The 27,028-nt window shown below is 39.8% G+C and overlaps 1 protein-coding gene across 4 annotated transcripts in view; it reads left to right on the top strand.

Moving 5' to 3' along the window:
- The window catches only part of cep192 (centrosomal protein 192), a 98,718-nt gene that overhangs the window by 33,241 nt on the left and 38,449 nt on the right, over positions 1 to 27,028 (top strand). For 3 of the 4 annotated variants that reach the window (XM_041245154.1, XM_041245155.1, XM_041245153.1), the window contains 11 exons: positions 6,201 to 7,389; positions 9,689 to 9,821; positions 9,965 to 10,133; positions 10,399 to 11,227; positions 11,546 to 11,688; positions 13,257 to 13,487; positions 15,961 to 16,086; positions 22,618 to 22,758; positions 25,907 to 25,970; positions 26,417 to 26,556; positions 26,824 to 26,916. In XM_041245154.1, the coding sequence (XP_041101088.1) occupies positions 6,201 to 7,389; positions 9,689 to 9,821; positions 9,965 to 10,133; positions 10,399 to 11,227; positions 11,546 to 11,688; positions 13,257 to 13,487; positions 15,961 to 16,086; positions 22,618 to 22,758; positions 25,907 to 25,970; positions 26,417 to 26,556; positions 26,824 to 26,916 (3,258 nt within the window). The remainder of the gene's footprint in view (positions 1 to 6,200; positions 7,390 to 9,688; positions 9,822 to 9,964; positions 10,134 to 10,398; positions 11,228 to 11,545; positions 11,689 to 13,256; positions 13,488 to 15,960; positions 16,087 to 22,617; positions 22,759 to 25,906; positions 25,971 to 26,416; positions 26,557 to 26,823; positions 26,917 to 27,028) is intronic. The other variant, XM_041245156.1, reaches the window with a different exon arrangement.

The following is a 27,028-nucleotide window of genomic DNA, read 5'->3' as shown; positions in this document are numbered from 1 at the left end:
CCTATTTGTTTTTCTATGGGTCTCTCGCTATATCGCGGCTCTCAATATATAGCAGTTTTATATTGGACAAGCAATTTGTTCCTTTTCAAGTACGAAATGATCCCGCGGTGGTCGAGATGCTTAAACACTCTCTGCATATGGCAATCCACTAAGGAGTTGGTCCGTCTGCTTCCTAAGTGACCACCTCCGGTGTGTAAACCAGCTGCAAACTGGCGCCCTAGGCCCCAGCAGCCTTAACCCTTTACGGTCGTCAAAAAGACGTTAAGCACAGGCCTGTAGTCGTTTTTTCTACAGGGGCATATCTGAGCAATAGATAGTCCCTGCACCACAAAGATAACACAGGCATAAACAAGACGGCTGCTTCCGCATCCAGCCCTCAAAGAATATCACAGACATTTTTGAAGCTTTTTGAGATGTTCTAGTAAGAAAATAATGACTTGGATCGCATTATTGAAGTTTGGTGATAAAACGAATGATTAGGAGATTCATAATTATGCACGACTATGAAGCGGTATATGATAAATACAGTGAACAAGGGGTGGGGCGGGGTTGTAGATGCAGTACCGGGTGTCCTATTGACATGTAATGCCTTCTAAACCTGTTTTACTTTAAAGAATTACTTTTAAACAGCATGTGTGAAAATAAATCGGACCTTGCAGGTGCTGCATAAATGGACCACAAAGAGTTAACTTATCACAGAGGCTTTAATAGGTTACACCACCCTGTGCATACACAAACTGCAGGCCAAGCCACAGGCAAGTAGCAGTACCTGCTATTTCACCTTTTAGGGAACAGTGTAGTGGTTCCATGTCTTGCTATTTGGCCTAGCTCCACGTGCCTTCTCGAAGTGTGTGCAAGCTATCTTGGCCCCATTTTGAGATTCAGTTAACTGGACAACTAGCTAATTAAGCCCCTCACAAGCAGTGGTCCATGTATAACTTGTCACTGGCCACCTTCAATGGTTGGGCCTTACAGTGAATCATGTGAAGGGCAAGCTCACACCTTCCCAGACGGCCTGCTATCTTGGAGTGTGCTTGTATGGCAGAGTGCACAGAATAATCGCCTATTTTGAGCTTTCTTTTGGCAGCAGTGTCCCAGACCCTCCCGTTGAGTCTCGTAATTTTAAATCCATTTTGATTCCATGTTGTAACACAATAAAATGTGGAAAAGTCCAAGGGGGTGAATACTTATGAGAGCCACTATATGTATTATCTGTAATTTGCTCAAAAGAATGTGGTGGTGCTGAAAGCCTTTCCTTTTAATTCGAATGCTGCAGTTTAATTACTTTTTATAGATATTTATTTTTTTAATATCCTTTCTTTCAATCAATCAATATTAACAGTACAAAATAAATAAATAGCACAGATGTCCATACAAAACTCTCTATTACAATAGTTACAATTTATAATTATAATTTATTATCTTCCTCCCCAATTGCCCAAATTATCTGAAACATTTCTAGCTGGTGCACCAATTTATAAAAAGTAAAATCAACTTTAATCCTTGAGGGTACCAACACTTTAAAAATAGGTACTATCGCATCAGTTAAAACTCCATTCATTTTGTTTTTCCTACTTTTCAAAATTGCCATTTTTGCCTGGCCCAGTAGAAAATTTGCCAATTGACAAATATTTTTATTTCCTTTAGTGTTCTTCACCCCAAAAATAAAAGTAATTTGAGTAAAACTCAGACCCAATTCACTAAACAAATCATTCAGTAACTCAAACAAAGGCTTTAACCGATGACAAAACAATGAAAAACCATTTCCCTAATCAAGCAAAATTGACAAGTATCTTCTCCCCCCGGCTGAGTAATGGAGAGAAATGAGTTGGTGGCCACAATGGTGTGCAATATTCTCCACTGCAGATCCCCCACCCTTTTAGGAACTGGTGATCCATACAGATTCCTCCATGCAGGTGTGATGGAGTCCTATACCTGTAGCCTCTCTCGCCAGTGTGTATCAGGCAAGTTTTTCAACTTTTGAAAATGCAGCACTTTCACACACGTCCGATACACATCTCTTTTTTTTTTTTTTTTTTTTTTTTTTGTATTTGTTATCCCCCCCCCCCCCCCCGAACTGAACCGTATAGCCTTCTCCAAACTTTAGTATCTGCCCCAGGGTATCGGTGGTCTGCTGTATTGCAGGTTCAATTTGCAGGTCCAACTCTGGCGGTTCTATATCCATCTAGCTTTTTCCTATGAAAAAGTGACTCAACTGCTGTAACCCTTCAGCAGGCAAAACAGCTTTAAGCTGCACTAAAAAACCCTCCATCACATGAACTGACTTCACACCCAGCTCACTTGCTAGTGATTCTGCAGTTTTCCAGGCTCGGTTATCAAAATTAAATTACCAATCTTCACTACTCCACTGGAAATTAAAGGTAAAAAGATTGCATTTTAATGCCAAGTTATAAATTGGAGACTCTTCAAGCAACCAATACAACCCTACTGACTTCAGATCTCTTAATTCTAAAAACCTTCCAAGCATTTACGATCCCCTATAAAAATCAGAAGACAGAGATTTAACTTTCCAACATCCAATAAGAACAGATGCCTATCAAAATTCAACCTCCCTACTAAACGAAGTAAAGCAAAAGCCACTGTTCTCCAGAGTAGTGATTCGTGAAAGTATAGCAGCCTCTGAAGCGACTGGAATCTGAAAGCTGTTATTCTGCTTATTATGTCCATCAGTCCCTGTCCTCCTCCTTCTACAGGCAAGTATAGCACCCCCTGCTTTATCCAATGCAGTTATAGTCAGTGCAAAGAATACTTGGAGGTCTCCATTTCTTAAGACACAAGTCCCCTTTCTTAGGCAGCAGAGTCAGTACTGCACGCTGGCAGATCAGTGGCAGTTCATTTTCCACAATGCATTCCTCCATCAATTCCAAAAAGGTCACTTCCCACTAGAGCTTTAGAAAGTTCTTGCAATGTCAGTGCACTCTCCAGATCTCTTTCTCTTCTTCTGGAACCTGTGTTATCCCCTGGAGGAACTGCTCAGTTCCCTCAGATCCATCCACAGCCTCCGCCATATACAGCTGTGAAAAGAAACCCACAGTATGCTCCCTGATAGCCGCAGGCTCACACAGCAACTGACCATTTGCTGTTCTAAGGCTTGCTGTTTTACTCTGAGCCACATTCTTTTTCCAATGCAAAAAAATAGAGTTGGAGCATCCATCTGAAAGTTTTAAAAACCTTGAACTTACCAGCACTCCCTGTACCTGTGAGTCCAACAACTCAGCCAAACTGTTCTTTTTGAGCTTCAGGACTTGATAAAGCCTGTTACTGTATGCAGCCTCCAGTGCATTATGGGGTTCCGTAATCTCCTCCTCCAGCTCTCTCATCCGCACTAGTGCTCTTTGTAGCATTCATAGTGTACTGTTGACAGAACAGTCGGGTCTGAATTTTACTCACGTCCCACCATTGCCTTATTGATAAAAACGCCTTTTTCTGCAAAATGACTTTTTTTTAAAAGTTTAGTATTAAAATGCCAATAAGATGAATAAACATGTGCAATACGGATAATCATATTGAAAATGACCAAACTATGATCAGATAGACTTGTGAGGTGAATAGTACATTTTAGAGTAACAATTTAATTGATGCTTAAAAACATAATGTATCTAGTTGAGCTAAACATATATTCCCTTCACTCCCCTTTTAGCCCAGGTATACTGCTTCACATTAGGATTCATTACTCTCCACACATCCTCCATATCATGTGCTGTTAGAACAGCAACCAGCTGCTCTCTGCACAATCTCAACCTCCATTTAATATTTAATGTTCCTATATTTAGTCTGCATTTTAGGGTTTAAAGGAGAGATACACTGGAATTTAGAAACACCAATAAAAATGCACACATAAAGAAATAATGCTTGTGTAGACTTAGCCATCATTACTTTTTTTTTTTTTTTTTTTAGAGAGGCACAAACTTTGCTTGTTATTTTCTAACTTTCTCTTTGCTCCATTCCCAGTACAGCTGCATTATGTTTAATTTGCTCTGCCGAACTTAAAAACAATTTAAAATCAGGGAAGTGCTCAATAACTTAAATCCCTCTTTTCCCTTTAGTGGAGCTTAGAAATGCCCGAATGCTCTCGGCACTATACCTCCCTCTTGCTTGTTGACTTGCTGACTTATCCAAGCTAATTGATGAGTCAGTATTACTGCCCCAGTCTTCACTAAAATCACCACTGCTGACTGCTGTGCTGTGTGTTTGAGCGCAACCCACTCTCACAGGTAGCTCGCTCACTGATTCACCAGCCTGACTGACTCCATCCTCAGAAACGAGGCTGCGTTTTGCTGCAAAACTGTCTAATTTTAGCCTTTTTCCTTTGGGGAATTTAAACTCACCCACTTCCATCTCCTTTTCTAACACTAAAACTGTACCCTCATTCTGCTCAGCGCTTTCCTCAATCTGCTCTCTTCCCTCACTACCCAGTCAGTCAACTACCACAGGTATCCCTCCAGCCTCATTCACAGCTTCTCCCTTCTTACTGTCTATTTCGGATGATTCCTGCAGCTCACTCTCCCCATCTACCCCACCAAACTCGACCAAACCAGGTTGGAGTTTTTCAGCCTCTAGCTCTGCTCTTCCATTTACAGCACTGTGATCCGAAGGACCATCAACCTGGCTCTCCGTTTCAGCTGCGCACTCTCACCTCAATGGCTTCTTCCCCCTCGCTTTCAGTTTCTCCTGCAGTCTTGCAGTTCTTCAATATGCCCTTTACGGCCACATTTAAAACATTTCATTAAATCAGAAGCAGCAAACACTACATATTCGCTACCATCCACCCGAAACCTAAACACTACATTTAGCTCTCAAGTCGGGTCATTCAGAAGCGTATATGACTGTCTTCTGAAAGAAACTACGTGCTTTAACTCCGGGGATATAGAACCCAGCGGAATCGTTGTAATGCTTGAACATTATTTGACCATGACGGCTTAGCGCTCTCTCTAGAAGTTCATTTTTCAGAAAAGGCAGAATATTTGAAATTTATTTTCCTGGCGGGAGCTGCAAGAGGCAGAACAGACACTGACACTCCGTCAATAACCAAACCCTGCTGAACCGTTTCCGAAAGTAATATTTCATTACTCAGAAATACCACTGCAGCCTTATTCATACGCGACGCAGACTTGATATTCTCACACCCAATTGCTTTTCCAAGTTCAACCACACATTTCTCAACCAGGACAGACATATCCACTACAACTTCTTATGCCATTTCTCCATATTATATTTTCAAAGTTAGGAACTGAACCCCTTGAGATTCCCCTGACTTTGGTCATCACGTCCGAAAATTATAAGACCCAACTATTAAGCCTTTTTTTTGTTTTTTTTTAAAAAAATAAAACCTAACTCATAAGAAATAAAAGGTGAAAAAAGATAGAAAATAATGGGAGAAAACCCCTTCACTCACGCTGAGCTCCTCAGTCACACACACTGAGAGAGAGAGAGAGAGTATTTTTTTAAACAGGCATCACATTAATTTGAGACAAATTTCATTCTAAATAAAGGAAATCAAAAAGAACCAGTGCATTGTTTAGTTTCTGGTAAACAAGTAGGTTACCAATCATGTTGCGTAACGCAGACATTGACTAATATGGATTATTAATAGCAGAGAAGAAACGTTTTTGTAAATATAACTTTTGAAATGTCTGAGGTGTGTAAAGGTCAGATGTGTTTCCACCACGAGCGGAAATCTGTTTTGCAGAGCCTACAAAATGGCACTCCGTCTTCATACATAGCTGTCTTTTTTTTTTTTTTTTTTTGTTCTTTCCAAAATATTGCCGCGCAATAGATTTGTATGTTTTTTGGAAGTGGGAAAATATCTACCCGAGACATTTTCATGAAGGCTTGAATTGTCATTGTTTTGTTTAGAAGTAGACATTGTTACTGACATCTAGCACACTTTCTTGGACAAACCATGTGTTTTGATGTTTCCAGAAAAAAAAAACAATTAAAGGAAACTGCATTTCAGCTGAGTGGCACTTTTGCAAGCTGATACTGTTGACTAGTGTATATATGTGTATTGCTAGTGTATCTCCATTAAATAGTTTAACTGTACAAACCTACGTTGAATATTGAAAAGTGAAACTTCTATTTAAAAAAAAAAAAAAAAAAAAGCCCTAAATGGGTAATGGAAATGGTTGGTTATGTTCTTAGCAATGTATCTTCTTTTTTTCTTTCCATTCTCACTTTAGGAGTTCCAGTCTGATTCCAGTTGTAATAGCAGCTATGTAACCAATAAGACCAACTTACCTCTAAGCATAAGTACCATTGCTTCTGCCATAGCTGATGCTTCTGTCAGTGCAGAGCCTGCACAACTTGCTGCCATGATAATGGAACTGTCAGTGAAAAATAGGAGGAAACATTTAGCTGCAGGAGTGTGTGAGAGCTCAACCCCTCTAAATCAAGAACAGAGTGAGATTCTTGAATCCCTGCATAAGACCTGTCCAGCTGGTGAAGTAAACATGTTTGACATGGAGAAGTACCTTAAAAAAACGGAGTCTGTTGGTTATGACAGCGAGTTTGAGACTCGCTCTGTGTCCCCTTACAGCTTTGATTCTCCTGACTGGGCAGATTCCGCCAGCATCCTACAAAGACACACTAAACCCAATCCACCTGAATGCAGTGAAAGAAAGACTTTAAAGGAAGAAAATGCTGTCAATAAAAAACAAAGTGATGCAAATGACAGTACAGCTGTTACATATCCTGTAGGTAGAAACAGCTTTAACAGGACAAATGTTTGTGATAATTCTGTGCCTTCGTGTCACAGTTTGCCGAATAGCAATGGTCAGAGACCCCTCCCTAAATCACTAGCAAGTGGTAACCCTGCAACATTTTCTGCAATGGAGACGAGATCTGTCTGTGCAGGTCAGGTGAAACCAAATCAAAAGTCTTTTGAAAACACTTCTGGAAAGTTTGTCCCTGTTAAAAACAAAACTAGTCTGAAAGGAAGTGATAGCATGGAGAATAGCAGGAATGTAGAGCAGGCTTCAGGAAACAGAGGGGCAAGTATCAGATGTGATACTGGAATACTACATGTTTCTAGCTCAGCTCTGGGACCTCGTCCAGCTACTAGTTCTCATGGCAGTCTGAAAGCTGATAAACCAAGAACTAGCCCTCATGCTACTGCTTCAAAAACCACTGCAGGCAGGAAGAGTGCATCCTCGAGCTTGCCTTATCCCAGGAATCAAAGTGCTGTTCCTTCATCTGATAGCCAAAGAAAGAAGCCTGCAGTAAAAGATCAGGAAAAGATTAAATCATCTGTAAACAGGCCAATGGGGAAAGCAATGCCAGTGATTGATGCTGCTTTAAGTGGAGCTGAAAAGCATGTCAGTTTTGTTGAAACTGAAACTGGTGCTTTGCCTGCTGCAGGGAAACAAGTTGGTAAGCATCACATTTGTTTTATGTTGGAAATTGAGTCGATAGTTGTATATGACGCATGAAATAGATTGAAATGGAACTGTCTCCTTTTTCTAGGAAAGCAGTACAACTGGGGATGCAGAGTTTGTTGCCTGATAACTTCACTCAAATTACTTGGTCACCAAATATCTTGGTATTCCTGATTTTTTTTTTTTTTTTTTAGATCACTGTCTCCTCCTTTCAAAACATGCCACATTTTTTTTTTTACAGTCTCTCAGGTACCCTAAATATGATCCATTTACTGCCAATACTGAGTGACAAGGTCAAGTTTTCGGAATATTGGTGCAATGATTGGTACAATACTTAGTGTAGGGTTAGTAGACAGTCTTTGGCCAGAAACATTTAAATATAGGGTAAAGAGAATATAATTCTGCATTGGTAGTAAGTGGATCATATTTGTGGTGCTACTGTACTTGGGGACAAACCACTTTTTAAATATTTTACATAGTTTTAAAGCCACCGCTTGGAACGGGGGCATTTGTGTTAACGTGATTCACCCATTGTAAGCGATGGACGGTATAAACTCCCACACAATAACCTGACATTCAAAATGACCCCCAATCACCAGTACAGAAGTGAAAACAAACCAGTGTGTATGTGGTTAAAAATCTTTTATTAAGACGCTCATCACACTAATCAAGATGTATTAAAGCCTATGAATGTAATAGTGCAAAAAAAAAGTAATGCAAGTGCAGAAATGTACAGTACAGGTGGGCTACATTACTGAAATTTGTTTCCAGCGAAAAACTGATACACATCTGGATCTTTTTTTGCAAGTATGGATGGTAAACTTTCAGTGTAATTTTGTAATATACTGTTTTAAAAAGTTAGCCTCCCCTTGCACAGAAGGAGGGACTCATCCACAGATATATTTTGGCCAGGTGTATATGTTTCTTAAAATTTGTATTCTGTAGATGGAGAAGTGGTTGTAATTTGAAAAACCTGTTTACATTTGCAATTCTCACTGTACTTGCCTCTTTACATGCTGCTTAAGTTTCATGCCTGGGAAAACTGGGACAGGGATTTTACATCCATGCAAAATAAAATGGTGTTCTCTGGAAGTTGAACCTTTTTACATTTTTCCTTTTCAGACAATGTGTTGTATGTAACGTAGCTAAGTAAATTTTCAACATGCGGCTACAGCTGCCTTTCAGCTACCTCGATTAACTCGACTGGTGGATAGCTCTACACCTTCTCTTAATTCGACAGTCTTGGTCCTGAATTCTCCATATAAAATATATGCATCCTGCATCCTTTTTTATTTCTTCATTTAATTCGACACTTGCTGGTACCGAAGGGATAAAAACTATTAGACTAGTGGATACCTCGACTGTCGTTTCACATGACTGACTTCAAACATGTCGATTCATTCGCAACTACCACGTGCAGCTGGTTAGTGTCAGTTCATGATGAGTAAGACGTGAAAAATGTTGTACTCATTCAATTGGCTTTGAAGGTCGGCTTATTCAGTATAACAAGCTTGTCAGCAGAACTTTCAAAGCAAATTTTTAGATGTGAAGTAATAGACTGTTTGATTTCTGTGGCTCAAACGTTTTTGTTTCAACACAAAAACAAGTTCATTAATGTACATTACATGTAACAATTGAAACGACAAAAATTCGGTATTTCAAATATGTACGTTGGTCAGCCAGATTTTTCATATCATAGTCACACACCAACCTAACAAAAGTTTTCATAAATAACACTGTCAATAATATTAGTGATTGACTAACATAGCAAACATGTCATGATATATGACATATACTGTAAGTTCATTTTCATTCAATGCCTTTCTTTTGAAATGATCCCTTTGGCTGTGTGAAAGGGTTATCACGGTATTATACCAGCATAGATTGCACAATTTCGTGCTGTGTGAAATGGGTATTTTAATGAATTTTTAAACATCTCTTCAATGGCTCAGTAGCGACATTTGTGTGTGAAAGCGGTTAGAGAACTCGCAATGTTAAATGATTTGTCTGGTGTGTTGTGTTTTTTTTTTTTTTTTTTTAACAGCTTTGAATTGGGTCAAAATGTTAAGATATGAAAAGTGTTGTCAGCCAGAATAGAATAAGGTAATTCTACAGCTGGTGGCTTAAGGGGACCCCAGTACCTTATTTTTTTTGATCACCACCACCCGCCACTGATTCAAATATATCCCATTCGGTAATGGTTACGTTTCTATTTCAGGGAACGTTTTATTTGGACACTAAATATGTCCACTGAGGAATTGAAGCTTTAACTAAAAAATGTTAAATTGTTACAGATTCAACAAAAGCCAAGTTGCCAGAGGAAGATGTCCAGTATCCTGAAGATACTCAATTTGGTTTCAGACCGTCCACTTCTCCTTTGACTCATTCTTCTCCAAGCCAGGTATCTGGAATGGAAACTGTTAAAGGGTAACTATGTTTTCCTTTTGTGATGTATTTCCTTCTGATGCTGTTCAGTTTATAGAAACGTAATTAATTGTTATGGTTTGATCATGAAATGAATTTTTTGAGTCTTTTTACAATAAAACATGTCCTTGACTTTGACTTTTAAGGTCCTCCAGTAACTCTCCGACTTCCTCTGCAAGTTCAGTTGAGAGACGTATTTGTGGAAGCTTGTCTCCCCAGTCGGACTGTTCAAGTCTAAGTCTTAGCAGATTGACCTATGTCTCTGTGTATGACAGTACACTGCAGAACAGCACAATCAGTCCAGAAAAACTGAAGGTAAGAGATAGATAATCTGTAAAGCTTACATGAAGGGCACTATAAAGTTGTCAGATTACATTTTGCAATTTTGTAGTTGCTTTGAAAAAACATAAACCTAAAAAACACATTACTTTTTACAGCAACAAATGTCAGCACTTGTTACAGCAAATATTCAGACACCCAGACTACACCTGGGTCTTCTCAGTAACCATTTTGTCTCTGCTTTTTTTAAATAGGCAAGTATAGATGAATGATGTAGCCACTTTTCTTTTCTCTATCCTAGAATAATGACACCATTCAGCTGAGCACCACCATTGTTCGTGCAAGTCCAACCCCTCCAGTAGACCAGGACCTTGCCTGTGGTAAAGTTGATGCTACCCCTTCAAGCGCCAGCCCAAAACCGAAGAGTAGCAACAGACATCAACAGGCTGAATCCATGGGTGCTCGCAACAAAAGTGAACACAATGTTCAGACTAAGTTAACCTCAGAAATTGGAAAGCAGCGATTGGAGCCATGTCTCACAAACCAAGAAAGGGAAAATTATACAAATTCTAATTTGTCCAATGCCACAGAGCAGCCCGAAAGTGTAAATCAGACTTGGAAAAATGGTGCTGGAGAGACACCCTCGTTAAACATGTTTTTTGCTAACAGAGGTGCAGGAATGTTTACACCAGATGACTGTAGACATGTTCCTATTTCAAGCTTTAAACCACATGGAGTTTCTAATGTTCCTTGTGTGGCTTCTGCACTTCCTACTCTCCTTACTGGACACTCTCTTTTTACAAGTCCGATAGCACAGCAGTACCTTGGAAATCTGCCCACTGCAGTAGATGTAGCTCTGCATCCCTATGGAATGGGGGCACATTCTGGGCCGTATGGTGTACCTGTTGGATTGCCTAGAGCTAATCTCTCATCCGGCCATGTCCAAAATAGTGTTTCTCTAGGTATTTCAGCACCCCATCAAGGGGCAGGATTCTTGAATGCAGCCCAGTTCTACAATGCTCATTCCTCGGCCATAGACCAAAATCTTCTTAATGCTGGAAAGCCGTACAGAACCCATGATATTGAAGTGGGGGGTTTAGGTGGATGGAGTGGAGGAGGAATTGGAAGTGGTAAGCTGTGTGGTGGTTTTTTTTCTGTAAAAAAAAAAAAAATTCTTTAACATTAACATGACAAACATACTGTTTGCACGGTATGTTTCCACCCTTAACATACTTTAAAGAGCTAAATTGGAAAGATGGTTTATATTCAGTTTTTCATTAAATTTTTTGTCAGTTTACAAAACATTTCATAAAGGAACACATTTAATCTTTCCAAATTTGGTTGACTGGCTAATGTCCGTGTGTATAGACCCAAAATCCAGTAGATTAAATGGAATGCAATCCCTCTGAAAGAATATAGTTTTAAAAGTACTACCTCTTGCATTTCAGTTGTTGTGCCAGAGGAGCTGAAGTTTCCAAATGCTTGCTGTGTGGGAATTGCATCACAAAATTCACTCGGCATGTTTAACCCAACTGATCGCTGGATGCAGGTCAACATAGCAATCCACAGTTTGTCCATCAATGGAGAAAAGGTCTGTGTGTGTACTTCTTTCTTTTTATCCCCCCCCCCCCCCCCATGTGTGCAAGTATATTTCTTAGACAATTTAAATATATCTTTAGATTTTTATTAATTGAAAGCAGTGCAGGGACAAATATCCAAATAGTCTAACATTATTTCTCATGTATTAGGATACAAAAATCAGATGTTTGTATTTGCAACAAATGACAAAAATACCTTGCCTAAAAAAAAAAATGGCAAATGAAAGTTCTCCGTGTGATATGTGAGATTAATACATAAAAAAACAAAACAATCAACACAGCAGCTCTTGAGCTTCGATTTAAGTTTTAGACAGCAAAAAGTAAACCAAACAGATTATGCGCATGCACGCATATTGATTTCTGTGGAAAGCCATCTGGGACAAAAATGCGTACAACAGCTGAAAATGTTGTGTAGTGATTTCTATGAAATGTTTAAAGTTAAATTTTTCAGTTGGTTTGCTTGTTCATCTACTAAAAAGGACAAGTAAACCACATGCTATTACTGTACTTTATGAAAATGTGTATGGGGGGGGGGGGGGGGGGACCTGTCAACTTTAGTACAGTATTTATTCGGGAATTAACAAACAACGATTAACTTTTGGCATCGTTTGTGTTTTATAGTTAATTCACTCGGGTAAAGGAAGTCCTACACAGCTTATTCTTTATTTCTGGGATATTTCTTTAACGTGTTACATATTTTAAGAACATAAGAACATAAAGTTTACAAACGAGAGGAGGCCATTTGGCCCATCTTGCTCATTTGGTTGTTAGTAGCTTATTGATCCCAAAATCTCATCGAGCAGCTTCTTGAAGGATCCCAGGGTGTCTGCTTCAACAACATTACTGGGGAGTTGATTCCAGACCCTCACAATTCTCTGTGTAAAAAAGTGCCTCCTATTTTCTGTTCTGAATGCCCCTTTGTCTAATCTCCATTTGTGACCCCTGGTCCTTGTTTCTTTTTTCAGGCTGAAAAAGTCCCTTGGGTCGACACTGTCAATACCTTTTAGAATTCTGAATGCTTGAATTAGGTCGCCACGTAGTCTTCTTTGTTCAAGACTGAACAGATTCAATTCTTTTAGCCTGTCTGCATATGACATGCCTTTTAAACCTGGAATAATTCTGGTCGCTTGCTCTCTTTCTAGAGCAGCAATATCTTTTTTTATAGCGAGGTGACCAGAACTGCACACACTATTCAAGATGAGGTCTTACTAGTGCATTGTACAGTTTTAACATTACTTCCCTTGATTTAAATTCAACACTTTTCACAATGTATCCGAGCACCTTGTTAGCCTTTTTTTTATAGCTTCCCCACATTGTCTAGATGAAGACATTTCTGAGTCAGACATTTGAGTTAAGGTCTTGCTTTCAAATAACGGCAACAGGGGCCATGCTGTCTTTGCCTGCCTTCAGAGCAATATAATGGCTTTTATTCCTTTTTTTTGGAAAACAAACTGATATTTCAATTATGAGCGAAATATCCGAATATGAAAATCCTGTACTAATGTACTAATTGAAATGTATGCAGACTTCTGCCTTAACTTCAGCCATTTTCTTTTTTTAGGTGGACTCTTTGCCTCACCAATGGCTAATTGTGAAAAACAAGACCATCATTGGTCCCAAAACCACAGAAGAGCAGAAGGTGCTCTTCATTCCTCCTCACCCTGGAGTGTACCAGTGTGTGCTCAGCGTGTCCTCCTGGCCTGTCTCTGCTGATACAGAGGTAGTTGCACAGGCTGAAGCATTCGCAGGGAAGGTGCTTATGATGGCCATGGCAGAAACAGCGTGCATAGAGGTAAACAACTATTACTTCCTTTTTTTATTTTTAAATGACACGATGATGCTCAATAACTATCTGGTTATTTTCTTTTTCCTGTTGGTGGAGTACGGCCTTTATTTGTATGGATTTTGTTAAGCATCCCTGCATAAAGTACTCAATTCACATAGTTCATATTTTCTGTCAAGCTTGGTCATAGATACTAACTGCAGTTGCCATGGGTGGTCTTCTCATTGCTGCAGTGCCCATTAAAATGTATGTCTATTCACTGCAATTATGTAACAAGTCTAGTAGGTGCTGTTGTGAAACAGGACAAGATAAAGAAGTGTGAATGTGCCAAAAATGGACTAGTGTACTGGACTAAGTCAATGCAATGGAGAATGTAATAACTGCTCAATTTTAATACAAGACAGTTTTGAGACGGATGTTTACCTTTTGTTCCAGTACTGCTATTTTTGTTCAAATAGTTTGTTCTAATAAGCTGCTCTGTACTGCAAGTCATGTAGCAGCCATTTTGATTGGTATTATGTGGCAACGATGACGCCCTGACATCTGATTTTGTTCAGCATGTGTCGCCTGCCAATTTCCATGCAGATTGCTCCATAAAAAGTAAAACAAATGAGAATTTGCCTATGTATATAGTGTAGAAACATATACACTAGTTTGGCAGCATCTGCTTCCCTATAAGGAGCCTTGGTAACTTTGTTCAGATTTATTGATTTTAAGGCTGGGGCGATTTGCCTAATTTTTCACTATCAGTCACAGCACTGATTTTGTTGACGTTATGAAAGGGTAAAAATAAAAAGCTGCAATAATGCATGTGGAGCTGTGGATTACTGTGTAACATTGCTAGTAATGCTTTAAAAACTACTATGTGTATTGCATTGATTACATCAGTATATGCGTGTAGTAATTAAATATGAATGTGTGTGTGCGTGTGTTTATTTGTTGTATTTATGACTTGCACTACTCATACACTTGTAAGTCACTTTGGATAAAGGTGTTGGCTAAATAAAACAATAATAATTGGGCTGTGTAATGTGAAACGCACTTTACAAACACCCTGAATAACAATCCACACAGATGTAACGTAACGTAAAAAAAATAACTAAATTCCTGTTATGTACAGGTTGCATGGTGCTTTCAAAATAACACAATCCAACAAGATGTACTTTGACTCTGCATAAAGATGTGCTGCCATTTCGCACTGGGCACAGACATCAGAAGTTTTTTATTATAGTTTACCTACCTGGTGTGTGTACATTGAGTGCAGCTTTGCATTATTGTGATCGGAATGTTTGTGCCAAAGGTTTGTGGTAGTTCCAAAATGAAATATCTCCTTTTTGATATTGTCCCTGCTACATTCCTTATATCAAAAGATTGATAGCTCCCGGTGAGTTGCCAGGAAAGTGGCAATCTTGGAGCGGTCGTTGTACAAATCCAGTCGGCCAAATATCTGTCTGAAGCTGGACATAACCTGTTGCTCTCAAATAATATTAAATATCTCTCTTTCTCAAAAGATTCTGTGACATTTGTCTATAAAAAAAAAAAAAAATTGTAATCTGCAGTTGTTTACATCCACATGCTGTGCATGTCAAGACGCGAGGTGCAAAGGATTAGCATACAGCCACACCATCCCACAATGAACAACAAAAAATAGAATATAATATTGTACATTTTGTGTGTTAAAATAAATAGTAATATTTTAATGCCTGGTTAATGTGACCAGCCTGGCAGTTCTAGGGATGCATTTTAATAACTTTGTCATTTTTGCGAATCTGCTACTCAAACACAGTCTGTTTTACTTCATATATTTAGGAAAACTCAAGAACGGACATGTCCGTGGGATTCACTAACGCAGAGTTATTTCAATTGTAAATCCTAAAATGGTTGTATTGACCGGCGTGGCAGTTCTAGTTTTAGTTATCACTGTCCATAGCAGTTTAGTAACAACAGTGTTGTCCATGGTTTATATTTTAATTGTGTTAAGGAATAGTGTCCACATTTTGTTTTAATTTTAGGCAATACCAGGCACTTGCTTGCAGTCTGGCCAGCATTACTGAATACCTGCTTGCTAGGGACTGACATTGGGGGGGTGTTCAGATGAATAAATGCAGATTTTTGTTTAAGGTTTTGTAGGGTGCCATCACATTTAAATCGTCACGCAAATTAGTTGTTCTTTACACTAGTTGCCATTTTACTTTAGAAAATAATTGCTAAACATTTGTAGCTCGGTCAATACAGTAGTTGTAATTCTAGCACAATGCTCTTAATTTGCTCTGTTACTTTGAAGACTCCTACACATATGCAGTCCTCTCGGTAAACACTCGCAATAATTGCAGATTCCAGATGTAATAAAAAATAAGCTTTCCTTAAACCTTTTACACAAAAACAATGTACAGGCTTAACTATTGATAGTTAAGTGATACAGTGAATCAATAAATTGATGCATTGCTTCAGCCTTAATTGATTTGATTTTCCTAAATCTTAGGTGGATGTTGGAAACTCGGGCTGTCTGGAATTTGGCGACCTGACAAGTGGCAGTGTCAAAGCACTCCCTCTGAAACTCCTCAACAGGACCCATGCCACGGTGCCCATTAGACTTGTCATCAGTGCTGTGAGTAGTAGTAGTAGTGTTGTTTTTGTCGTTATAATTATTATTGTTATGTAGTCATTAGCAGACTCTTTTATCCAATAGATTAAAGCTAGGGGGTTAACTATGCATCCCAACTGCTGCTCTAGAGTCACTTAGGACCTCCATCTCTTCAGAAGGACAAAGCACAAGGAAGTTCCCTTTCAAATATGAAATATTACCATTGCCTTATGGGTATTTACCTCCTAAAGACCCAAAACCAAAATCTTGTGTACCAAAGCTAGTCTGTGAGCCTGTGACAGTCATGGCCCAGCCCCAAGGGGACAAAAGGACTGTGCTCACAGATATCTGCACCGGATAAGTACAATGCTGTAAAAAAGGATTTCGCCCCCTGTCCTGATTTTCTGCGTTTTTGCACATTTTTCACATTGAATTTGGTCAGATCTGGGTTGTAGTAGTATAGAGAGGGAGTCTGAGAGGAAAAAAAAATGACAAGTTTGGTACTGCTTTCATTTGTTTGGTGTGCAAAGTAATCAAACATGCAATCTTCAGGTGTGAATGTTACTGCCCCCCTAGATAACTCAACCCAATTAAAGGGATGATTAGGGTCAGCTGTTTGAATACTTTGGTTAACAATCAGGCCTGATTTGGGCCAGCCCGTTCCAATATAAATCTGACTAACTTTGGCCCTTACCATGACAGTGAAGTTGTCAGCACACAGGTTTTAGGCACATGATGTCACAATCAAAAGAAATTCCTGAAAAGACCTCTGGGGGGAAAAAAACTGTTGTTGATGCCTGTCAGCCTGGAAAGGGTTACAAAGCCATTTCTAAGGCGCTGGGGCTCCACCAAACCACAGTCGGAGCCATATTGTCCAAATGGAGAAAGTTTGGGACAGTAGTGAATCTTTCCAGGAGTGGCCGACCTGCCAAAATCTCTCCAAGAGCAAGACATAAAATCATCCAGGAAGTCACAAAGAACCCTAGAACAACATTCAGGGATCTGCAGGCCTCTCTTGCCTCGGCTAAGGTCAGTGTTCATGACTTCCCCATCAGAAAGACACTGGGCAAAAATGGGATTCATGGCAGAGTAGCAAGGCGGAAACCACTGCTCACTAACATGAATGCTCGTCTCAAGTTTGCCAAAAAGCATCTGTATGATCCTCAAGAGTTCTGGAACAATGTTCTATGGACAGATGAGTCAAAAGTGGAACTTTTTGGCCAACATGGTCCCTGTTCTGTCTGGTGAAAACCAACCACTGCATTCCACAGTAAGAACCTCATACCAACGGTCAAGCATGGTAGTGGTATTGTCATGATTTGGGTATGCTTTGCTGTATTAGGACCTGGACAACTTGCCATCATGGAAGGAACCATGAATTGTGCTCTGTCAGAATTCTGTAAGAGAATGACAGGCCATCCGTCCGTGAGCTGGAGCTGAAGTGCAGCTGGGTCATGCAGCAAGACAATGATCCGAAACAAACAAGCAAGTCTACATCAGAATGGTTGAAGAACAAGAAATTTTGTGTTTTGGAATGGCCTAGTCAAAGTCCAGACCTAAACCCCATTGAGATGTTGTGGCAGGATCTGAAACGAGCAGTTTATGCTCAAACCCTCAAATGTCACTGAGTTGAAGCAGTTCTGCATGAAGGAGTGGGCCAGAATTCCTCCACGGCGCTGCAAGAGACTGATCAATAACTACCGGAAGCATTTGGTAAAGGTCTGCTAAAGGTGGCATAACCAGTTATTGAGTCTAAGGGGGCGATTTACTTTTTCACACGGGGGCATTGGGTGTTGCGTAACATTTTTTATTTTTAATAAATAAATTAAATAAGTACCAATGTTGTTTTATTTGTTTATTCAGGTTCCCTTTGATCTAATATTAGATTTTGGTTGAAGATCTGTTAACATTCTGTGTCCAGAAATATGCAGAATCAGACTGGGCAAATACTTTTTCACGGCACTATGAAACACCAACTTTTTTGTTATTTTTTTAATTGTTTACTGGTTTGTTGCTCTAAACCGGTTCACTGCTGTGTATTACCTGGTTTGTAATTTTAAATAGTGCCTCTTTTAATGTAAACACATAATTAATCTCCCCAATTGTTTCCTTGCTAATTCTGATTTGTTTGGATTTCACAATAGGTGTGTCTCCAGACAATGTTTTTATGAAATAAACTGTGTGCAGTGTAGTAACTACATTCTTTTACACACAAAAGCGATCAGTTTCCTTTAAGGATTGTATTAATAGCTGTGAGCTTGTTTCGTCATCGTCAGAAAATATAATTTAACCTCTTATGCCACCCTGTCCTGCGGGCGGATCATGGTACTGCAATTACACATTACATATCACAAAACATCTGTAATATTACAAAAGCAAGAGCAAAAAAAAGCTGACTCAATATCAAAAACGTTGTTTTCCTACCATCAAACAGCGAAGGAATTTTCCGAATTTGCCATTTTTCACCACTGAGATATCCCCTTTGCAATGTGTCTGGTACCTCATGGTTCAAAAACAACTCCGATCGACTAGATCTGCGTTTGGCTGCTCTGGCTTTATAACTATCTGATGGTGAACTCTTACTGATATACTGTGTAGCGGAGGTCACAAGCTGCCCAATCATACCTTGACTTTGTTTGTAGCCTAATCCATTGAAGAGTAATCGATGTGCGCAAGTAAACACACCACCTGTATCGCAGATTAAGGTTTCTTACCATTTTCTGATCATTTTTAAAACTGTAAAATTTGTAAATCGAATGAAATGTCAAGCAGCGTTCCAAAGCATCCCAAAAAAAAGTAGATTCAGTCTTTTAGAAGTTTTGGAGGAGATGGACAGAACTGAAAGTGATGTTGAAAATGATCAACTTTCTGGGTTGGAGAGCGCTGATTCAGTGTCTGAAGCAGCATTTGAAGATCGATTAGATCCTCTTCTGGATTTGTAAGTATAATGGATCCACATAATATTTATTATTATTATTATTATTACATTGAGTACTTTAGGGATGTAAATAGTTCATTTAGTACAGTTTGTGTTAGGTTTTTGTTCAGTTATTCATTGTTGAAGAAGGGAAATATTTGATTTGAAATAAACAGTTTATTTTGAAGAAAAAAATCTCTTTTGCTTCTTGACATTTCCGTACTTTCAAGCAAGTGAGTAAAAAAAAGTCAGGTACTGAAAATTTAAGTTACAAAAAAGTCTCAGTAGCAACATTCTCCTTCACACAGTTATGTGAAAGCAATGTGCCTGACAGTTGTGGCATATGAACTGAGAGTATTTGTCATGCATACTCATCATGGATACATTTCGGGCACCCCAAAGCTCTCCAAAAAGGCCACCTTTTAAATGAAATATTGGACAAAAAATTAGAGTATGACAAATTCCAATTCATGTGGCAATGTATAGCATGTGAGGTGCCAGAACGTAACATCACTTTTAGAACTTGCTCAAGAAACTGGTGTATGACTGGCCATAAAGATTTACACACTATTCATTTTTGGAGAGGTTCAGGGACCCTTGTAAAAACTCACGTAGAATTTGATCCCTTTGTTCAATCGGTTTCAGATTTTTACCCGGTGTAGTAGACATGTTGGAAGCACTGGCTCTTCATGTGCTACAAGTTGAAAAAATGACTATAGAATATTAACAAATGAAGTGTTTGGTTTTTAATGTGTTTTTTCTGACTATCTCCCTCTTGTGTGGTACTTGGATAGACTTTTATCAAATCTGAATCCTGATGCCCAAGGGGTTACCTTGAATTCAAGCCCTGAACCATGCCTGTGCTGTGGATACTTTTCCGGGGTGGGGTGGGGGCCTTGAGCGCAGTCATCCAGATAATTCTTAATGGGGCTAGTATAGCCTCCATGCATTTTGTAAAAACGTGTGGGGCTAGAGGAAGACCAAACAGTAGGAAACGGAACTAGTACACTGTTCCCAGAGTATTTCCTGTGCGCTGGTTTTTACTGTTATGTGGAAATAGGCGTTCTTCAGGTCCACTGGGGTAAACCAGTCGCCTGGCCTAATGGACTGCAACAGCCGTTGCGAAGTCAGCAACTTGAACCATCTCCGACTCGGATACAGGTTCACCTGCCTGAGATAGAGAACCCCTCATAATTACTGAGGGGGGGGGGGGGGGGGGGGGGTCTACTATGCAAATGGCCCATGTTTGCAGCAAAGCGGCTACCTCCTGAGTCACCTGGGCAGCGGCTTGTGGATCCATGACTGTTGTTGTCACACCCCGGAAAGGAGGAGGGCCATGTTGGAACTGGAGAGAATAACCAGTTTGCAGTGTTGAGCACCCAGGGGTCTGTGGTGCGCAGTTTCATGTAGTTTAAGTGGCATCCTTAGCTGACTGAACTAGTGAAGCAATGGGGGCCTCTACTGGTGGAAAGTAGGTAAGACCCAGCTTGTCAGCACCAGAAACTCTGTACAGTGGCTTCTGTTGAACGGAAATGTTTTCTAAATTTCCTGCAACAATTTAGATGAAGAAACCCACAGTTTCTCTACTTGCTAGTAGTTATGAATTTAATTCTTGCTGTACCTTATCAACTTTTCTCACCCTTGGGAATGCGTTGATGATAAGAAACCCATTCATTACATGCACACAACTACACAGTACTGTACTACTGTAAGTTACTTATACAAACAAATGAAACATCAGATGAGAACCTGGATATTTCTTTATTTGCTGTGCTTACAGTTGGTGTGCATACACATTTTTAACACTTATTTTTTGTATTACTATTAGGCAGTCTAGCCAAAATTAAATTGTTGTTCAGTTTAGTTAGTTAATGGCAGAAACTGCTCATCCCCCATTTCCCATGCATGCTGTAGCCCAAGAGCACCCACTGACTGGTTCATTTATGTAATATCACCAACTGTTTTTGGGCTGCAGCATGCATGCATCTATCTCTTCAGCAACAGCATAGCTTAAACTCTTGATATACTGTAGGCCTTGGCATATTCAGAAAAAAATGTAATGCCTTATTCCTTCTAATTTAAGATGCCCTCAAATTTAACATACAGCCCAAATTTCCCACCCTCAACTTGAAAAAATACAAAATCTAATAGATGCATTTACTCATATGAAAATGACGTATGGAGGCAGTTTAAGGCTGCCTGTCACACAGAGCATTAGTTCTGCGCTGCTTCTCATTCAGTCGTGATATTACTCAGTGTTTTCCCTTTTTTGTGAACTATGGTATTCCTGGCAAGTAGAAAAATGAGTGTCAGATGTAGCATTGAGCCTAATAATGAAACGCTGAAATTGTAAAAGCTCTTAAAATCCTCAGCTAGCTAATGACGCTTTGACAGGGAGGACCCTGTTGCTGGTTTAACTGCGCTACTCTTGTGGTAAACAGGAAGGCTTGGCCGGAGCTGAGTAATTTTTCTTTGTCGATCATGGGATAATTTCTCAGGATCTCAAACAGAAGTCGTTTACTTTTGTTTTCCTGAGATGGATAAACTGTTTTTTCTAGAGATCCTTAGATACATTATCGTGATCATGAGAACAGAATGTTTTTCTAGATCATAAGAAATTCTCGATCTCGACCATAACTTTTTCTTTTTTCTTCGATGGCCTCAACGAGCCACCGTAGTTAGCAGTGTAAACTTTGCCTTTTTTTTGTATTCAGCTTGTGGTACCTGCTGGTGAAACACTGTCAGTAGTAATCTGTAACAAACCATTTTATAGTACGGTAACATCCTCTAGCGTGCAGAAGATGCAGGCAGGTTAACTAAACTGTGCATATCACATTGACTTCAGTTTTATGGTGGAAAGTATCACGCCATATTTTAATTTGTATAGCTGGTTTTAGCTACCGCTCTACCTTTGCTGTATCCTGTGTTGTCCATATTGCAGCAATTAACATTAGATTTAGTTTTGATACTTAATTGTCACATCATAGATAAATAAACTAGGGCATTACTTGAAGTTTTTTTCTTCCAAACAGCCATGCATCCTGTTCATGGTCCCGCTTGCAGCAATGCTGGTGCTCTCATTTGAAATGATTCGCTTATTGTGTGAACTAGCATTGTTGCAGGAGGGAGTGTGCTCTGGACTACACCTGCAATCCTTTATTTACTGGCAAACAAATGCATCTCCCAGTTGACATATAATGATGTGGGTTACAGAATTCAGAGATTATAAAAAAATATAATGTTGAGATGCAGGCAATGCAGGTCACAGCAAAGGTAACATAATGTGTTTCTTGTGAATTTTGCAGGGTGTTCTGTTCAATAATACTTTAAAATTGCATATTATTTGATGGTCTGCTCTTAAACATAAATAGAAACAAGTTCTGAGTGTTGACTCGCTCACCTGCATATAGGTCAGTGAAGAAAAACTTGAGCAGTTATGCTAAGGTAGTCTTTATGTAAAGTTGCTTAATGCAAGTTCTTGGAAACATTTGCAAAGGAATAAGTCTTCACCAAATAGCATCTTATTAGCCAATGCCACTGGGTCACTTTGTCTATTCTACTTTTATGTTATGGTGGTGGGTTTAGTGTTTATACTTGTATGTAGACATAATGCAATAACTTTTAAATCTTTATTTCAGAATGCAACTGCCTGGCGCTGTTTCACGTTCTGCAAAAACCCTGTTGATGTATCCGCAGAAAGTGCATTGCAGGTTGGAAGAATTTCTCCGTTGGCTGAACCATCACACATGAACCACGTGATGCATGCCAACTATGGTGAAGTGAGTTTTCAGTTTTCTGGTCCTTCTAGTCAACTCTTAAATCCTTTTGTTAGGGATGGGAGAATGAGTTACAGTATAATTTTTAGAGGTGCTTTTTTATTTGTCATTCATTTAACATTTTAACAGTTGCGTAACAATTGCAAAGAATAAATATTATATATAAAGTGTTGATTTAGGCAACCTTCAGCTTGTCAGTTCCCTATCAAGTATGAAATGCAACTATTACATCGTGGGTATTTATCCCTAAATACCCTGTAACCTGAATAGATGTAACAGACTGCTTGTTAGAGCCTGTGACGCAGTCGTACATGCCACCCCCCGAGGGTATAAATAGACTGCACATGCAGGTCTTATTTCTTTTCATCCGACCTGAGCCGAGAGAGACCAAGTTACTTATCTGCTTTTTGCTTGCATTATCCAAATTTATTATTATATGCTTTATAGTAAATGCTACTAGCACGTAAATTGAGGGAATCTGAGAAAGATTTAGGAGTTTATGTTGACTCTGAAATTACTTCATCTAGACAATGTGGGGAAGCTATAAAAAAGGCCAACAAAATGCTTGGATATATAATGAAAAGTGTTTACTTTAAATCAAGGGACGTAATGTTACAACTTTACAATGCATTAATAAGACCTAATTTACAGTATTCAGTTCTAGTCACCTCGCTACAAAAAGGGTATTGCTGTTTTAAAAGGAATGCAAAGAACAGAGACCAGAATTTATTTCTCGTTTTAAATGGCATGTCATATGCGGACAAGAATTGAATCTATTCAGTCTTGAACAAAGAAAGAAGACTACGTGGTGACCTGATTCAAGCATTCAAAATGATTGTATTGACAATGTTGACCCAAGGGACTTTTTTGACCTGAAAAAAGAAACAAGGACCAGGGGTCACAAATGGAGATCAGATAAAGGGGCATTCAGAACAGAAAATAGAAGGTACTTTTTTTTTTTTTTTTTTTGCATTGAGAATTGTGGGAGTCTGGAACAAACTCTACAGTAATGTTGTTGAAGCAGACATCCTGGGATCCTTCAAGAAGGTGCATAATGAGATTCTGGGATCAATAAGCTACTAACAACCAAATGAGCAAGATGGGCCAAATGGCCTCCTTTTTGTTTGTAACTTTTGTTATGTATTGTGCGCTGAGCCGTGGTTTTTCATTAGTTCCCCAGCGGCCTTGTGCCCCGCACGAAGCCAATGGCTCCGTCGCCTCTTTCCCGGGGATCGAAATAACCTTAAGTCGGCCACTTCTGTTCTCACTCAGGCTGCTAGCTTCGTTTTGAAGTTTTAAAAAAAAGGGTTTTTTTTTTTTTGTTTTTTTTTATGAAAATTGTATTAAATTAATGGTAAGTTGTTACTGTGTTGTATGAGAATTTCTTTCTTGGTGTGTGGTGGTTGTTGTGTGTGTTTCTGTGTTTTTGTTTTTTTAATTTCATATATACGAGGATCAAGACACACGCTTCGCTGCTGGGCTCAACTCTGCTTCTGTTTTGACTGTTCGCAGTGTTTCTTGCAGTGTCTCATTGCTGCTCTGGTTTCTGCTAACAGAAGGAGGCACTCATCAACTGCAACTCTTGTGAGTTCTGTGCGTCTGTTTTTAAGCGCACGCTGGAAAAGTGAGTGTCTCCCAGCTCTGTGGAGCGATCTTCATTCATTCTGCATGGACAGGGCTCCTCTCCATCCTCATCTCGGAGAGGGTTGCATCCTCAGCTGACAGCTCTGTGCCAAGGGACAGCAGGAAAGCTTCACGGCCCCCCTTCCTCTAGCTCTCCTTCACTTCCTAAGAAGAGATCAGAGAGCTCTGAGCATCTGGATAAGCTCTGGACAGCGATCTCCCAGCTGGGCACCATGTTAGCCTAGCTACTGCATGAGCGCATCACTCCACCTACACTCTGTGGCGCCTTTGGAGCAGCAGGGACTAGTGAACGCAGAATGGCAGCAAGATCTGTTATCTCTTCGCGCCTCCTGAGGAGATGGACGATCTAGAATTCCCCTCTGACAAGGGAAACTCAGATGGCGCAATACCAGAGGTACATCTTTCCTTATCAGCAGAGCTTTTGCCGCTGATTTAAGAGGGCCACTGAAACCTTACAAGTTCCATGGCCAGTAGATGAAACTGAAGCACTCAATATGAGGATAATCCCTGTCCTTCTCAGGTGTCTCCCCCAGTACACCCAGACTTTTTTTTAGGTCCGTTCATCCTGGGGTTCCCCAGCTACAGGTCCTGCAGTTTCACGTTACATGGAGACACTGTACAGCGTGCATCATGCAAAGAAACTGCTTACCTGACTCTCTGGTAGATGCCACTTTTGCCTCGCTGGTGCAAGCACCAAAACTAGCTCTCCTAAATAAGGATGTTACCTCCCAGAATACAGTGCAGAGTCTCGGAGCATTCTCAAACGAGCATTGTCTTACTCAGCCGAGGCGTTTGCCGCTCGACTTGGTAATTACAACAGCATCGTGGCAGCATACCCGAACTGATTGTTAAGCCCTCTGCCCAGAGCCACAGACCCACACCACCACAGCTTGAAGAGCTGCGTTTAGTTAATAAAAATCTGCTCCGTAAGTTGAACATGCAGGCAGTGGGCCTGCCTGTGATGATAAACAGGGCAGCGGGACCTCCTTTTCAAGGGAAAGTCCCCAGTGCCTCAGAGTGGAGTTTTCATACAGAGGTGGTGAGCCTTGTTTGGCAACAGTTTGGGAGAGCTCAGATAGATCTCGGCCTCCCAAGAGTCGACTCCTTGTCCACTCTGGTTCTCCATAACGGGAGCCGGGGACCCGCTGGCAATAGATGCCTTGGCACACTAGTGGCCAAGGCAGCTGCTGTATGCCTTTTTACTGCTTGCCATGCTCAGGCTGTACCTGGAAAAGATCAGGCAAGACTGGGCCAGGGTGCTATTAGGAGCACCTTATTGGCCAAGGAGACTGGTGGTTTTCCACCTTTTTTTTTTTATGCAGTTCCTGAACTGCTAGCCATGGAGACCATGCCTTGCAACCAGCTTTGGTATTTCTACCCGAGAGATAATGGTTACTTTTCTGTTTCAGGGAACCAGGGTTATGATAATAACCTAACTTTACATTTTGTTGTACCACACATTTGCTTATGACTTCTCCTGCCTCCCCCTTTTTTTTTCTCTCTTTAGGAACCAGAAGAATTCTTGGTGTGGATTCATTTCCGTGCGCCACAAAAATATATGTCGAGTTCAGGTACAGTAACACTCATGTTACTGACAAATGGTACAGATACATATATTTATGTTTCTTCCAATGTATTTGTAGTTGCTAAAATACAACCTCTTGAAGTAGGGCTGCAAGAATTACCGCTTTGGAAATCTATGAGCCAGCTAAGGTACAGATTATGATCCTCTTGTGAGCCATAGAGAAAAAGATTATCACATTTTGAACTTGTGTGCAAATTCTGTAAGTCTTATGTGTTTGTATACAATTTGAATACAGTAAACCAGTCACTATGGTGAGTAATTACATTTTGAAAACGCAGGGCCAGCTTCTGATGTGAGCATTTTTAATGTATGCTTACTATAGTTGATCATTTTGGACGACCCCTAAATGAAACTATTCTTTACTTGCTGTATTTGAACCCCGATAGGAAGTTGGTGGATGCAGGTGTGAAAAGGATTGGATTTTTTTTCTAGGTGATCTGGGCCCTGCAGATGAATACTCTGCAAGAGTTAACATTGAAGTTGATAGCCCGGGACCCAGCCATGTTATAGAAAGCATACTTCTCCATGCTAGATCTGGAATAGCAAGAATACATGCCCCAAAACACCTGCAGGTACTTGGGGTTATTGCTGCTGTTTTGGTTTTGCTTGATTTTTTTTTTTTTTTCTTTTTGTACATTTTCACCATTTACACTATATTGCTGGCTTGTAAACCACTGGAATTGGTAAAGTGGATGGGGAAAATCAATGTAAAATTTGGCTTATACTGAAAGAAAATGTGATAGTTTAAATAGTATATTTATCTATTTACAGCCTTACTAAAAAGCACTTTAGATTTGGATTTGATTTTTGTTTGTTTGATGCCACATTTGTTGTTTTAGACTGTACATCTGTCCACTCTACTTGGAACAACGGCGAAGCAGATGTTGCCTTTAAAAAATGCAGGCAACATTGATGTACAGCTGAAAATAAAGGTAGGTTGTAACTTGGATTACAGGTTCAAAGTGCTGCTTGAAATTACCTTAATTTTCAACTAGTGCCAGATTTGATTTATATAGCATTTGGTTTAGGGTTGGGCATTTCTGT

This window comes from Polyodon spathula, chromosome 3, assembly GCF_017654505.1.
Source record: "Polyodon spathula isolate WHYD16114869_AA chromosome 3, ASM1765450v1, whole genome shotgun sequence".
Lineage (NCBI taxonomy): Eukaryota > Metazoa > Chordata > Actinopteri > Acipenseriformes > Polyodontidae > Polyodon > Polyodon spathula.
The sequence above is the reverse complement of the archived record's forward strand: the minus strand, read 5'-3'. Positions and strand labels throughout refer to the sequence as shown.